The sequence below is a fragment of the Astatotilapia calliptera genome, chromosome 19, assembly GCF_900246225.1.
Source record: "Astatotilapia calliptera chromosome 19, fAstCal1.2, whole genome shotgun sequence".
NCBI lineage: Eukaryota > Metazoa > Chordata > Actinopteri > Cichliformes > Cichlidae > Astatotilapia > Astatotilapia calliptera.
Window position 1 is genome coordinate 26,034,932 of NC_039320.1, and position 16,765 is coordinate 26,051,696.

Here is a 16,765-nt window from a genome sequence, read left to right on the forward strand (position 1 = left end):
AACACCCTGCTATTTGTCATATTAGAAAAACTGAAAAACACTGAGGGACAATCTTGCAATGACAATTCGAATGAGTTCTTGAACAATCTTCAGACTTGGCGTTCACACCTGTAAAGTTTTGAGACGACTTGATTTCATGATGAGATACAAACATGGACTTGCACAAAGACTCAAGAGGTGAAACAATACCAGGTGTGAGAAATATTGATCTTTTTTTATTATTTATGTGGTATCAAGTCTGAATGTCTCCATCCCATATATGCCTAAGAATGCCCTCTAGTTTATTTTGTAAACACGATAAAGTTCAGTGCAAGGTGGGATCACGTTTGTTATATGCAGGAATAGAACCCTGTGTTGGGTGTCTCATTTACCCAATTGCAGAATAAGTTCTCTCTCCCTGAGTCACATTTTTTCGATATTTACAGATAAGAAACTATGTTCGTCAGAGTATTTTAAACTTTCCATCTCTTCCAGAAGGGGGGACCAATTTTTAAGCTCCTTCTGGGCTCCCCGAACTCTAACAAGTTGGTTTCTGGTTTTGTGAATGTTTTTCCAGAGTATTTGAATTCTAAATCTGACTTTGTGAAGAATGCATGGGAGGAGCTGGGTTTGCAAATTGGGGATGAGGCGTGGGAGAGGAGTCCGTGTAGGAATCATCATTGGAAATGGGGTAGGACGTATTCTCTGACTGTAGCAGTTTTTAGTCAAGTTACTGCACATACAGGATGATTATTCCATTGCACTTTAAATGCAGACATGCATACAGTGGTTCAGTTAGATCATTTATGACTGCAGTCAACACAGATGTTATAGTTTTGTATGTTCAAGGAAGTTTTATTTTTATTTCATTTTGACATTTTGTTTCTAATTCTGCATAATTTCAATTTCCAGGGTGGATTTCCACATTTGAGTTTCATTTTTATTGTGGGAAAATGTTTAGTTGAGTTTGGATCAGTTTCAGTGTTAGTTTTTTTTTGTTTGTTTGTTTTTAATCTTTTTAAATTTTACTGAATAGAGGGCAAACATCTGAGGCAAGATTGAGGAAAATGAGTACAGGTGTTACAATAAAAATATAGGTTTTGAAACCGTGGACTCACACTCTTGTAGACATGCCTATCAATGATTTGTCAGGGAAGTTATAATAATTACAAATATTGTATTAATAGTTAGCAAACTAACTAAAACAACAGATATTACCTCTACAGTAGAATAGAAGTGTTTGAAGGTACAATTAAGAACCATTTTTATTTTAATTCTGTTTTAGTTTTCAAAGTTCACAAAAAAAGACACTCATGACACTTGTGTGATGCTTGAAATCATTTATTAACAATCAAGAAGGATTAGGAGGTCATTACTCGACAAGATGAGACAATAGTTGGCTCATTCATATGATGTGATACTTCAGAAAATATCAGATCTTCAATTTAGGTTAAAAGAACTTGTGGCGCCGTGGTGGTCGTAGCCACAGCTGTGTGGTTAAACCACAGGTGATACTGGACATAGTAGCCATCATTGTACATGTAGAGCTTCTGGTCAGCGGGATTGTAGTGCAGGTTTGAGTACTTCTCTTGGAACCTCTCAAAGGGAATACTGATGTAAGTTTCCTCTTTGGTTTTAGTGTCGTACTTGTAAAATATCTCTTCAGTGATGGTATCGATTGTCCTGACCGCATACAAAGTGCCACAAACCATGAAGGCATTGCTCACACCCGGCTTGTAGATACTAGTCTCCATTTTCTCCTCTATCCCAAAAGACGCCTCATTTATTTTAGCAATGACCATCCGACCGGCAGACTGCTGTGTGGCATAGGTCACCCACAGCCCCGTCTCATCGGCAGCAAAGTCAAAGTTCTGACTGGAAAAGTATGCATAAGAGAAGCCTGAACTAGCCTTGGGGATCACCCTGGACTCATATGCCATTGTGGTGAAATTCAGTTTAGCTAACCCAAACGGGCTGTTGATCTGATAATACAGAGTGTTGTCACGGAAGATAAAATTGGTTCCTGTGCCACGCCAGCTGGTTTGTAAGCTGTGATGCTGAAAGTGGTTTCTTAAAATGAGGTTCTTGTAGTTAGTGTAGAACCTGATGTCAATAATGGAGGCACTTGTATACCCAGAGTACCAGTACATGGACTCTCTGTCTGGAATAGGTTTTGAATCTTTCCCCCATCCACCAAATTTGTAGCCAGCATTTAGATGGGCATTCAGTTGGCTTACTATGGGTTTGCTGAGCTTGGTGATACCAGTGTGTGCACATGAACCTGCAGAAGGAGACGAAAATTAGGTTGTAATCACAAAAACAGGGATTACAACTGGAATGACGGTATAAGTGAGCTTACCAATGTTGGGGTAGAAAAGCTCCTGGTGACGTCTCTCACACTCCTCTAGTTGCAGCTGCACCTTAAGGTATTCTCGGCGTGTCACCAGAATTAAATTCTTGTCGTAGGTCTTTTCCAGCCTGTTCAGGGTCTCCACCATGACTGTAATCTGAAAGATAACACAATGGATCTCCACTGCTTCTGCTGGCTTTTAAAACACCTTCAGCTCGGGACATACCTGTACACGCAGGGATTTAAGGACAGCAGTGGAGCCGTTGATGGAGAGCTGCAGGTCTACAATCAAGGCCTCCACTTGTTTAATCTCAATCTTTATCTCATTCTGTTCACTTTCACTGTAGCCATCAGGATTCTCCTCCATTTTTTCAATTTTTGCTGTGAGTTTTACGATCTTTTCTTCATATTCTGTCACTTTGATTTCATATTCCCCCAGCTGAAATTTAATTGGGAAAAAAAACATTCAAAAATGTTTTTTGTCACAATTATGCAATCTTTTAATGCACACGTTCCCTTGTGACTAAATACCTTGCCCATTTCCAGCTCCAGTTCATGTGAGATCTCCACTGCTGTCTGCTCTATCACCACCAGATCACCTACAGGAAAAGTTGAACCGGGCAGGAAGGCGTCACAGGAGCACCTTTCACCACCTCCACCTCCGGACTCATTTCTTGGATTCCCTTCACTCCACACGCTCCTCACTCCCTAAAAAAGAGTTAGATGGAAGAAGTCGTCTCACCTAAATGTGTACGGAGCTTTAAAGAATAAAGATGAATCGCTTGATCTACCTCATGCCATGCGTACCTCCCAGGCAACTGTGGAGCTCAGCAGTGCTGAGAAATACAGAGTGACGATCATTCTGCTGCAGTCAGAGTGGTTATGACTGAGATAGGTGGATCATTTGAATTTATAGATCCTCCTCCATCATATCAGAGGACACAGCACCTGTCTCAGTTCACAGAATTATTAGTTGAGGAACATGCCAGGATATAATGCTCGTTCTTATCTACAGCAAACAGAAATTAACGTCAGATGTTTGTTTACAATTATCCTCAAGAGTGTGGGCTCGCATGAGAACACCATTCCCGAATACCATAATGAAATATTATGTTTCTGAAGAAGGCCCATCCCACTCAGTGTCGTTAACTGCAAGGTGGCGAAGACATGACCGCTGATAACTTATTAAAGCAATAAATATAGATTTTTAGATAAGATTGATAATCAAATGTGTTATTTATTCATTTAAAAATATTGCATGACATAATAACCAAGGGAAAAACAAATCACATGTATAATATATCACGTAATACAGCATTATACAGTGTTCATGTCACTTGACCGTTACTGCAGGGTTCTTTGAAGCTTTGTCTGCATTCTTCTTCGGTTTCTTTTTCTTCATTTTCTTGGCTTTGACTTTACTTTTACCCTCTGACTGCTTTACATTGAGAGCGGGCCTGGATCTCGTCAGGCTGTTAGCAGTGGGGCTTAGCTTGCTGTGGCTCATCTCTGGATCTGAGCGAACGCCCTGAGCAGAGATGGACTTGTCTGGAGCAGAGCGAGGGGAATCGGCCGACAGGTTTGGCTGGGAGTACGAACGCATCCCGGAGGAGCTGGTGGGACGGTAAGGCGTGGCGCCTCTTAACATGGGCAGGTGGATGTTGCTCATGTTAGTGACAGAGTAGCGGCTGCTGTTGGACATGACAATGTGGTGCCAAGAGCTGAGAGGGGTGGCGGAAAAGTGTTGAGGGCCACTCGAGTCTTCTTTGGCACCTCCTGGAGACATGACTATGGAGCTGTGAGGTGTCACCGCCTCCACAGCACTTTGGAAGGTTTTGAGAATGCGGTCACTCTTCTGCTTCTCTTTCTTCTGACGGGACTCAAATTTCCTAAGCTGGCGGCGGTGATCCCTCATCATTTGTTTCCTTGTATCTGCCAGTCCCCTGCACAGAATGGTCAGATTGTAGTATAAACATCACTGACTGCTTTTAGATTCATACGCCAACCAATTATCTACCTGTCTCTCCACAACTGCACTTTTCTGTGAAGCCTAACAACTTGAACAGCCTCTCCTACCTCACTAACAACGTCACTACAATTACTGCTTGGGTGTCCTTAATATTCTCTCAATTTCAATCTCGACAACTGAGGTTCTTGTGTTCGGACCTGACAGCTTCTCATTCCACTGGCTGAGTTAGAGTTAATTTCAAAATGTTAGTATTTATCTATGTGCAGTGTGGCAGAACAATGAGGCAGTGGTTAACACTGCATGATGGTCCTAGTTTGAACCCACCTGTGTGTGGAATTTTTGCACGTTCACTGTACCCCAGATGAATTACATACAGTATAAAGCCCATCATACCCAGGCTTCTGTATGCATGAGGATCTGCTTTAACCTTATTCCAGCAGTAACCTCCCTGATCATATGATCAGGGTCTTATAATTGTCATATTTATATATTTTATGCTCATATTTAAATCTAGAGGCGATCATGTTTTTGAGACTGTAGCTTCTAAACGTTGGTGCAACCTCCCTCAGCCTGTCAGGATGGCTGAATCTGTGGTCTGCTTTAAACAACTGCGGAAAAGGGTTAGCTTTTTCTTAAACCTATGATCATTACTTTTCATGTAGTTTATAAAACACCTATATAAAAATATGAATGTATAGACCACATGGTTTACCATCTGTTTGCATGTTGAGCTACGTGGACTTCTTTAACATGTGTTTTTATCCAAACTGTGGAAGAAAAGTTCCCATACAAGTTATTCTTAGCTTATGATTCTCTCTGTGCTATACATAACTATACATATATAACACTATCACTACTTCAGTGGAGCTTCTGCGATTAGTTTGGTGTGTCTGTCTGTTTGTCTGTTAGTAGGATTACTTAAAAAATGTGATCAGATTTCTTTTCAGGCAGATTTGCAAAAAAGAAAAAACAACTTCTGTAGTAAATTATATATACAGTAGATCTGTGAATATTTGGAAAAAGCTTTTACCAGTGCGAGAGACAACCCAATATCCTAATATACCAGTCAAATAGACTTCTGCCGCAAGTGAGTGAACTTTTCAGGCTTGAAGAGGTTTTCAGCTACTCTTAGTTTTGATAGGGTCAGTTGAACTTAAGATCTGGGCAAATTCCCAGGTCATAACTAAGACACTCTATGCCCAGCTGTACTATCAGTAAACGAGAGATAAAAACAATCAAAATGTTAAAATGATAAGCTTTAACACGCCAAAGCTCCACCTTGTGACGTAAATATTGAAGCGTCAGATGTGAGTATATTTAGTCAGTATGGGAAATGCTCACCTGTAGTCCACCATTCCTGTCCTGTCCCGATCAAGTCTCTGAATCAGCTCCTCAATCTGGTATCGGTCCAAGGGAATGCTTGATTGCTTACAGTTTCACACAAAAGAGGAAAAGGGAATCAGTTTCATAGTTGCTCTCTTTATCACAGTAAACTCTCAGTGAAATGCACTGACTCTACACGGCTCCATATACAGTATCACAGTTTGTTTGGAAAACCTGAACTGCTTTCCTGAAGTCAGTAACAGACACTCTCATGATGCCATCTTTATCGATGTTTCGAAAGAAATCCCACAGCCGCAGTTTCCGTTGGTCCAGATAATCCTTCAGAAGCATTGGTAGAAGTGATTTTGACAATAATTAAATGCAGACCAACAAAATAAGTAAACATCAGAACAGCAAATATACTCTGAATAAAGAAAGAAAGAATAAAAATAAAGATATATTGTGTATATTTTCACAATAAAATTCATGCAGTATGTGTCAGATGCTCATTCGACCAACTGAGACAGACCTGAATGACTTTCATTGGATCAACACGTTTTGGTGGCTTCTTAGCCATGAAGCCTCCTACGCCTCCATACTGTACATCCAGACCAGGATGCTCCTGACACGTCACCTCCAATAGATGCACAAAGTGCTCATTTACCAGCACATTCTGTTCAGATAAAAGACAACATGATATACACACACACACATTTTGCTTCCTATGTCAAAAAAAAAGGAAAAAATTACAACTTTGACTTAATATGAACACAAAATTGAACTGAAATCAGAGCAAAAAGGAGTTGCTTAAAGAGAAAGTTCCCCTTATAATTACATATGTTTAAATCTGGCCTGTAGTGCAGTTTCTCTGTATAGACTTTTTAGATGAGAGTTGCTCAGTTTCAGTGGCACTGAATATTTCCAGAAATGACCTGGTTGTGAGCAGTTTCATTACTATTTTTTCTCCATAAAACAACACCTGCTGACTGCATAACTGTACAGAAGGAAGTGTGCATTTACCCATGACGAGAACCTGGTGATTGTGACAGCTTGGCAGGATGTAAACGCTGATAATGCTTTCTGCTATGGTGTAATATCAACCAGCTGCATGTCTACATTAGATTATGTCGTTTGGTAGAAAGAAAAAAGGACGTCGTGCAAGAATTGCTCTGAATTGCTCAAGAATTGCTCGGCTCTAATTGGGTCTTGATCTGCGGAAAGAAACATAACTGTGGGTTTTTCAGATGTATTATTTGAGTGCTTTGAGCATCACAAGTCAATTTCTATTAAATGTAGACACATCTCTACAACCAATAACTCAAGAACTGGGACATTTGCACCAGAACAATTCACATGGATAAATCCGACTACAGGCCAGCAGAACAATATGTAAATTTGATTTGTGGATGCACTGTCCCTACAGCCTGTGGTAATCTGTCATGACATGGAGCAGAGCAGGATGCACAGCCACTCACACATATGTTGATCTCCTCCAAGGCAGTTTTAGGTGAGTTCTTCACCACGTTGACTAGAGCCAGTGCGCCCTCTACTGTCAAAGAGTTATAAGCCAACTAAAGAAATAGAAGACATTATCCGATATTTCACTTGAAGCCATGACTGTGATATACGTTACCCTAATGCAATTTCATCCACCCACCGTCAGGACTCTGAGTGTGTCATTGAATTCAAGACCCCTGCACAGCATGCTGGCGCCTTCATTGGTCAGGCGGTTATTGTTGAGGTTGAGATGCACCAGGGTGGTGTTGAATTTGAGGGCTTCTCCCATTGCCAGAGCACCTTCGTTCCCAAAACCGTTCCACGATAAGTCAAGGTGCTTTAACATCATATTCACCTAAATGGGAAGACTGTGATGAAATGCTGCACACAGAGTAACTAACAAATTTTGTTAATCAGCCCTACTTTTAACCCAGCGCAAAAAGCCACAGCCCCTTTCATTCTTAGATGATTCCAGCTGAGGTCCAGCACCTCCAGGCCCTCATTGTTTGCTGTAGAAATAAGAAAGCCAAGTCAGTGAAAGAATACATCTATACTGCTATTAAGAACTAGTCTTAGACCTATTAAGACCTTTTACCATACCCAGCAGCTGTCCCAAATGCTCCCCTCCTTTTCCACAAAACTCATTATGGCTCAGATCCAGTACCTTTATCCTGGAATTGGTCTGAATGTAACAATATGTGACAGGTGCAAGTAGCAAAAGAACAATTTATGAATATAGAAATGACTAAAATGGGTTGTTATGTGTGAAAAAGCAGGACATAACTGATAACTTACTGACAGAGCATCTGCAAAATATTTAGCATCATCATCAGTAAATCCATTCCCTGCAGGGAAGAAAATGCATTCAAAACAATCATGAAAAAAAAAGATCACAATAATTATCGCTGTTAAATAGACAAACCAATCAGAAACTAACCTCGACTAACCTGTCAGGAAAAAGGCAACCCCGACACAACAAATGTAAGCTGACTGTTTGTGATGCCAGTCATCTGTCACGTAACATCTGACAAGTTAAATGCATTGTCACGTGCATATTACCTGAAAGCTTCACAGATTTTAACGAAATGCTGTCCAGCAACATTTTAGCCACATACTCAGCCCCAGCAGATTTCAGATGGTTGTGGGATATATCCTGCAAAAAATGTATTATTAAAACCAAACTTGATGTAGAGCTCTCAGATTTAGACCTGAAATACACTTGTGCCCTCCAGTGGTCAACCTGCAGTCTTACATACCAGGTGCTGAATGGTGAAATTAGCCCTCAACGTCTCCATGAGGTATTTGGCTCCCTCAGCTTGAATTGAATTGTCTGCCAGTGCCAGGGCGCTTATTTGTGTATCAGTCTAAATAAAACCTGATCATCAGTTTTCTATTTAAAAGTGCCTCATTGATTAACAGCTCTTAGATTTTAAACATACCACTAAAGCAATAGCAAGTGCCTTGCATCCCAAAGGTCCGAGCCCATGGTGGGAGAGTGTCACAGCTGGAGAGTCAAGGTTTCGAATAAAGTAAGAGACCGGCACCACACCTACCAGCTTGCAGGCCTGCATGTACACCTCAGCAGTGTCCATCTCCTTGTTGATCTTATTTCCTGCATATTATAAAAGTCATAAATTAATATAACCAATGTATAGATTTATAGTAATGACTACTAAATTACTTAGTATTTAAACAAGAACCTCAAGGATTATTCCATGATTGAATTTAATATGCTCACCATCTGATTCCAAGTCTTTGTCAAACTCATCGCCAAAGCTGTCGAGATCAGTTGGGGATGGACAGTTGTCATCGTCTTTTAAGCAGAGGGACTCAAATGACGGTATCGACATTACGGCCTGTCTTTAAAACTTGTCCTTATTGAAACGGTTCCCACTCACAAACATCAGGCTGTGATGTGCCTGGTAAGAACAGGGCCTGTGAAATGAAAGGGGCCTGTACTATGCCCCGGGTAATTCTACCCCTCAGGTTGTGTGTCTTGTGTCGTTAACAATTTATGCATCACTCGGGTTACAATCCTAAGCAAAACCTACAGTTATAGTGTGCTGTAATTTAATTCATCCAATGTTATTTATTAGTACAATCTCCCACATTTACAAAATTCAACACATGACTGTCACAAGCAAAGTATGATACGTGTGCAGAGGAAGTTTCATAAAAATGTAATTTGATCTTCTTAATTGAAATTGTGACAATCCATCAGTTTGATGGAAGCAAGTGTATGTTTATGAGCAAATGCTAATGCTAACAGATAGAGCTACCAGTCGCTGCACCGTTGAAGTGTTAATATATAAAGAATTTAATGGGTCAATACTGGATCAATACTGGAGTTATTTAGCAAAAAGAAAATTGACTGCATTTCCACTGTAATGATTACTAACTGGTGTTATATGTAAGCTTTACTCCTTCTAGAAAATATGGAGCATTCACAGCCATTATAATGCTGAAAAAATCATGAAATAAATGCACTTATTCAAGAATTCACCAGTGATAGAGAAACAAGGATTAATTCATTCATTATGTCAGAGATTTATGGATTTCCACACAAGAATTGGCCAATTTCTGAATGACTGTGGGCAAGTGCAGCGCTGAGGTCTAGATGCCAGCAGATATGAGACAGCAAGCTGAGAAGGAAATTTAGTTAATCGTTTAAATTTACTAGTCAACACAAGTTTCAGTTTATATGAAGATTTAAGGAGGAAAATCCATCTTTGAAACAGGTTTCAGTTCTTAGAAATGAGTTTTTTTAGATTACTGTAAACACGTAGTAAAGGCTCATAATCAAGGGAATAGGGGGGGGAAAGGCACAAAGTTTTAGAAACTTGCTAGGAGCAAGTGAAAGCTTTACTAGTGGTTGAAGCTGTAACTTCTACATCCTGAATTTGGCACCAAATGGACCATTAAATAACAACAGTAACCTAGCATTGTGTTTCAGCCCACGCCAGGCTGCAGAGTGCAGCTGTCTTCATTATGCTAAAAATGAATCTTTATTTTTGAACAGGAACTTGTTACTTTGTTAAATACATGTGTTTAAAAAACATGCAAACAATGAAACCTTTATTGTTTAATAAAATGCAAACAAAAAACCCTAAATTAATTAAAATGTTATTGAGTGAATATGGTGAAGAAAAGTCCAAATGTATTATTTTTGAGGGCGTAGAATCTCAGGAGGCTATTTTTTTTTTTCATATACAAATATATGCGTTTTAAGGAGTTTGTCACGGCTGGGATAGCTGTTTGCAGAAGGAGGACTCAAGTTGCAGACACAAAGCAGTGATGAGAATTACAAAGTAAACTGAACTGGGAAAGCCAGTAAGCTGACCTAAAAACATAACACAAAGGGAAGACATGAGGCGAGAAACAGAAAACAGAGAGACACGGAGAAACACTAAAATAACACAGACGAACCGGCGATGAGCACAGACCGACACCCAGGCTATACACACACACACACACACACACACACACACACACACAAGGTAATTAGGAAATGACACAGAGGGGGGAAGCACAGCTGATCCTAATCACAAGATGACGGGGAAACACAAGCTAAACACAGTTAAGTCACACACGGATCTACAAAGTAAAACAGGAAGTTTCCAGACAGAATACAAAATCAGAATAAAACTAGAACACGAGAAAAATAATCAAAACAAAACCACTGCGTGTGCAGACTCAGGACCATGATAGTTACTTAAATACAATGAAACAATAATCTTTTTCATGTTTATTCAGAATAAAATTGTTCATTTAAAAATTAAATACCGTATAAAAGCTTCTAATCTACTGGTTGTGAAACAGAGGCTTCTCTATTGGGTTTTGGAGGTGAACATAGGCCTCAAAACACACAACAAAGGATAAAGGGAGACTGACACAGATGTAGCTGGCAATGGAACAACAGGTGGGAAGACAGCTGAAACTAATCACAGATTAAAGAGACAGGGGAACCAAAACTGAACAAAACACACAGGGGAAAAGGGAATATTAAACAGGATACCTGGCAAACATTAACAAAAAATGTAAGAATATTTAACAATATCCAGAATACATTTAAGCTGGAATCACTGCCTCGTGGTTCTTTGCATCAGCCAAATTGTTAAGTTGTGGTTTAAATTCTTGTCTGTCGAATCATGTCTAGAGTCACTTCTGGCCAAATACCAAATGGCATTTATGTCATCAATGAAGCCGAGACAACATTTATCCTAGATTAACACTGTAGGACCTCTACCTTGCAATTTGAAGCAATAGAGATGAGTTTTTGACAGTTAAGCGGTGCTAAATGAAAATAAAATTAAAATAAAATAAATAAAACTGAACAGATCTAAAGGTGTTCCCGTAATTCGGGTTTATTAGAATAAAAGATCGATGAGGAAATTTTAAAAAAATATATGAGTTGGGTCAGTCATATACTCTGAATAAGTTCACTACATGTCTTAAAACTGAAACAACATTATCTGATGAGGGTATTTCCAAGCTTTGTGAGGCGGTCAAGGGATCCACATATGTGTAACAGGTGAGCAATCAGCTGAGTCTTCATCAGATATACTGTGTGACATTAGAGATGGTAAGATATTCAAAGTAGTTCTTTTTTTTTTTTTTTTTAAACCAAAATCCATTATGTTTCAAACTACTGCTATACCAAGATGCCTTCGAAGTTGTTAATCCTTTAGGTTATGGAAATAAATAGATAAAACTGTAGTTAAAGGGACCATGTTTTGGGCTCACATTGCACTGGTGGCTTCTGCTTTAGTCGTACACATCATTTCTGTAGATATTGTTTAATGATGCAATCTGTTTTTCAGGGTGGTCCAAATCAGTGTGGAGCAGAATGCACCACAGAGATGTACAACTCTCCTGCTGAACACCTCAAGACTGAAGGTACACCAGATATAGGAGGAGTAAAGTTTGAGTCAGTTTTCAACTGTTTAAAATATTTTCACATCTGTCAGCCAGGTTTGCCATTTTGATTAGGACACAAGATTTTTATGGCATTTTGTCATATGATGTTGTGCTGTTTCTTAAATTTTTTTGTGAAGAAAAAGAATGGTTCGCCTACTCCATTCTGAATTGGAGCATTAAACAGTTTAAATACTCTGACTCTGGTACCTCTTCAAAGCCGTGTGAGGTCAGTCCTCAACAAATTCTCAGCACAAACAAAACTGGAACTTTTTAAGGCTGTTGCCTCTCATAATTGGTGACAGAGTGGAAGATGGAACAGATGACTTTTACCCCACTGCATCCAGACTGCAAATAAATCGCGCATGTGCGAAGGCACTGCTGGCATGTGATGCACAACAGCAGAAGAAAAGGACCTGTGAGGCTCAGTAACAGAGATTTTATTAGAAAACTAAAGACATTTTGCCCCGAAAAATATATATTTTTCCCAATGCATCATGATAACTTCATTTCAGTTTTTTCTTTTCATCAACAAATAAAGGAGGTTACATATAAGCTACTTTTTTTTTATTGCTCAAAACTTGTCTGAACACAGGCTGCACGTGTTGGTCCACTGTGATGTATGTGGCTGACGAAAACAAATTGTACAACCTAAAAATAACAGCAGTCCTGATCAAAAGTTTTAGATCATTTGAAAAATGGCAAAAAATCATATTTTGCATGGTTGGATCTTAACAAGGTTCCAAGTAAAGCTTCAACATGCATGCAACAAGAAGAAATAGGAGTTAGGCAAAACATTTTTTGAGCATGCAATTTATTAAAAACAACGCTTAAACTGAAACAGGCTGTTTTACAGCTGATCAAAAGTTTAGGACCACACCTCCAAAAAACATGGGTAAACCCCCAAAACAGAAAGTTCCAAACGTGAACTCAATAATTATTTGGTCCGCTGTTATTGTTGATCACTTCATGCAAGCGTTTCCATGAGGTGAGTGGGAACATTTCTCCAAGTGGTGAAGACGGCCACACGAAGGGTGTCTACTGTCTGGAACTGTTGTCCATTCTCAGTTGGATTTAGATCAGGGAAAGACGCAGGATGGTCCAAAAGAGTGATGTTATTCTCCTGGAAGAAGTCCCTTGTCCTACGGGCATTGTGTACCGTAGCGTTGTCCTGTTGAAACACCCAGTCGTTACCACACAGATGAGGGCCCTCAGTCATGAGGAATGCTCTCTGTATCATCTGGACATAGCCAGCAGCCTTTGGACACTCCTGCACCTCCTGAAGCTCCATTGTTCCACTGAAGGAAAAAGCATCTCCCCAACCATTGTGGCACCCCCTCGTCTGTAGGGCGTAGAAAACATCTCAGGTGGGATGTGCTTGTCATGCCAGTAAGGTTGGAAGCCATCAGGACCATCAAGGTTGCATTTTTTTACAGGAGAAAAAAAAAGGTTATATTTTTTTCTCATCAGAGAATTTTTTTTTGAAGCTCTTCACCACTAATGGCCTTAATTTGGGTTGAGGATTTTTTAGGTCTTCCACTTCACGTTTTTGTTCCATAACCCCCGGGATTAGTTAGGAAATGACCGTCTTAAATGCATCCCACCTCAGCAGCGATGGCGCGCTGTGAGCGACCCTACTTATGCAGTTCAACAAGTCGACATGTTCAAAAAGGAAATTTTTCTTTGCTTTTGCCATCAGAACATCCTGACAGTCTGACTACCTGACAGAAAATGACAATGAATCCACAGTTTTGCACAGATTTGGCCTTTTAAAGGCAAGTGGTCCTAAACATTTGATCAGCTGTAAAACAGCCTGTCCCAGTTTAAGTTTGTGAAATGTAAGTTAAATGTTTTGTCTCACTCCCATTTCTGCTTGTTGCATGTTGTTGGAACCTTGTTAAGATCCAACCATGCAAAAAATGATTTTTTTGCCATTTTTCAAGTGGTCTTAAACTTTTGATCGGGACTGTATTTAATAATCAATTAGTTTCTTCTGAATGGATTAAAAATGCTTTATGTCCGCATTGCAATGCATGACAATTGTTAATCATTATACGATTAATTGTGTCAGCTCTATTAAATGTAAGATTGTATATTTGCTTTTGAAATGGGCAGTTTGCTCTATTGTGCTTTGTATTTGCTTTCAGACTGCAAGGAAAGAAGGCTAATCTACACCGAGCATCAGAAGAACAACATGCAAGTCCTCCAGCACATTGGATCCAAAACCTGTTCCAGTTCCTCAGACACCGTCAGAGACTGTTTTGAAAGCCCTCTACTATCAATCTGGAGAAAAAGAAACTTTGCCAACCACTGCAAGTATCAAGTGTTTTAAATTTTGTTTGACTGTTTATTATGTACTTATTTGTTTTTGGTTGTATTAAGTTTGATATTAATTAGATCAGTGCCTTTTTAGTCATTAATTTGATTATTAAATATAAACTGTTTAGGGCAGCATGGTGGCACGGAGGTTAGCACTGTTGCTGCACAGCAAGAAGGTCCTGAGTTCAATTCCACCATCAGGCCGGGGTCTTTCTTTGTGGTGTTTGCATGGTTAATTGATTAATCCAAATTGCATAGGTGTAAATGTGAGTGCGAATGGTTGTCTGTCCCTGTGTGTTAGCCCTGTGACAGACTGGCAACCTGTCCAGGGTGTACTCCGCCTCTCGCCCTATGAAAGCTGGGATTGGCTCCAGCACAACCCTGAAAAAGGATAAGCGGATGGATGGATATTAACTGTTTAATTTAATCATTGTCTCTACTGGTTTTTATTAATGTTTCTAGCAAATTATGACAAAAAGTCAAAGAATGTAAGTTTTATGCCTATTAGCCCTATTGTGTTTATTACCTCATTTGTTGGACCTTAATCTTTTTAGACCACATTCTGGCTGCAACAGCTGCCAATAATTTCGTGTAAATATGAACTTTTGAATAAAAAGGCATGTTTTGTATTATACAGTTCTTCTGTGCTTTGTCAATAGGAGACGGTAAACAAGCTTATTAAAATGTATTTAAACTGGTTTACTTTATAATAGTTTTTTATTTCAATGTAATAATTGTACAAAAACCAAAGTTCACTGTGAATTTTACATTTATCAACAAATATACCGTTATGTATTCTGCATTATCACTATATTTTCCACGGTGAAATTCTGGCAACCACAGCTGCCAGTATTTTACCGTAATATTCAACTTTTTAGGTATGATACCGTATTATTTTATACAATTTCACTATATTTAACAAAGTAAGACTGTAATCAGGTTAACGGAATGGCTGTTGTTTTCACATGAATTTATGTTTAAAAGTTAAAAGTTAGGGTTTTTTTGTTGCTCTTGTTTACTTTTAAGCCAAAAATAAAATAAATAAAGCTACAAGGTAGGGCTGGGCGATATAATTTGAAGCATGTGCGGTAACGATATATATCACGATATATATTCTTTTCTTCTGTATAACCACACAAAAAATCCTTTAATTTTCTCAAAAATCGAGAGTGCGCCTTATGTATGAATTCTGGTTGTGCTTACTGACCGCGAACCGATTTCTGCGTGCAGAAATCTGTTAAAAATGTTTTAGTACAACTTTGGCAAGCCGCACTGCTTGATGGATCGTCAGAGCATTATGGCTGCTGTAGTGAGGAGCTTCGTGGAGTAATCTGGGTCCAAAACTCCTTCCTCTTCAGGTCCCAAAGTCAAACGAACACTGAGAGTTAAAAACGGTCTAAATTCTTCCATCTTTAATAAAATCATCAGCGTTGCTGCTTTATCGGGTGTAACAATTAAGTTTAACATCCAGGCATCCATGAAAACAGAATTTATTAAATTTAAAGGAGTTAGAAGTTAACAGGAAGTTAGCTCGCTAGTTTACACCTAAACATTTCATAGCATGTTCTGACAGAGATTTTTGAAGCTAATTAAAACGTACAGCTCTGCTATCACTTCCAACATTAATGAAGACAGAAAACTAAACAGCAGTGGCGTTTGCAGGGTTACTGAAGTTGGACTACCTGCTATATAATGATGTGCTACGTGATTGCTAGCGACACAGCTATGTTAGCATAACATTAGCACAGTGAAGCTGGAGGATGAACGCCAACTTTTTTCCACTCGATAAAAGTTAACATGAGGGATTCTGGTGGTCAGGGACAAATGCAATCGCATAGCAGGATGCTGTACACGGGCCAAACTTCAGTCAGGAGAACAACTGAGATTATTCATCCACAATACGAGGTTAGTCATTCATATACTGCAACAACATGGGAACAGAACAGCTGCGAGAGAATTCAACATTAATGAATCAATGTTACGGAAGTGGAGGAAGCGCAGTTTTTGGCTTTCCCCATATTTCAAAAGTGCTTCATCTCTTTGCTATGACTGTCGCCCAGCATAATTTGCAGATGATAATGGTTTTAGCTGCAGCTATGCTTTCTACCAAAACAGGCGCAGCTTGATGACATCATCAACATGCGCTATGGATAGAGCGTCAAAGTCGCTATCGTTGGCCAAATTTATATCGTTTCTATCGCCCACCCCTACTACAAGGTTTAATATTGAGAAACTTGAGGTGGAAAATGACTTGAGCATTGTATAATTCAAGTAACATACATTGAACATACCATCAAAAAATAAAATAAATCATAACATTAAACTCACCTTGCTAAGTTGATCAGGCTTTTTCTTCATCCCCTGAGACCAGCTGCACTGAATCATCACCAGCTTTCCTCATCTTTTTCGCTCAG

At 39.3% G+C, this 16,765-nt stretch overlaps 2 protein-coding genes across 3 annotated transcripts; both read right to left on the reverse strand.

The window, feature by feature from the left end:
• Positions 1–1,304: 1,304 nt before the first annotated feature.
• Positions 1,305–16,732, reverse strand: olfm4.1 (olfactomedin 4, tandem duplicate 1). Its single transcript, XM_026152078.1, has 6 exons — positions 16,680–16,732; positions 3,137–3,277; positions 2,861–3,037; positions 2,556–2,768; positions 2,339–2,486; positions 1,305–2,260 (listed from the first exon to the last, which is right to left on the reverse strand). The coding sequence occupies exons 2-6, from the start codon at positions 3,188–3,190 to the stop codon at positions 1,425–1,427; spliced, it is 1,428 nt and encodes a 475-aa protein (XP_026007863.1). The 5' UTR covers positions 3,191–3,277; positions 16,680–16,732; the 3' UTR covers positions 1,305–1,424.
• lrrc74a (leucine rich repeat containing 74A) lies at positions 3,547–9,177 on the reverse strand. 2 transcript variants are annotated; one of them, XM_026152076.1, is made up of 13 exons: positions 8,857–9,177; positions 8,558–8,730; positions 8,375–8,482; positions 8,178–8,271; positions 7,914–7,924; positions 7,719–7,800; positions 7,542–7,627; positions 7,279–7,473; positions 7,097–7,192; positions 6,151–6,294; positions 5,856–5,960; positions 5,640–5,725; positions 3,547–4,272 (listed from the first exon to the last, which is right to left on the reverse strand). In XM_026152076.1, exons 1-13 carry the CDS (start codon positions 8,966–8,968, stop codon positions 3,663–3,665), a joined length of 1,902 nt encoding a protein of 633 aa, XP_026007861.1. In that variant the 5' UTR covers positions 8,969–9,177; the 3' UTR covers positions 3,547–3,662. The 2 variants fall into 2 exon arrangements, with proteins under 2 accessions (XP_026007861.1, XP_026007862.1); XM_026152077.1 differs by lacking the exons at positions 8,375–8,482; positions 8,857–9,177 and having other exon boundaries at positions 8,672–8,725.
• Positions 16,733–16,765: the final 33 nt, after the last annotated feature.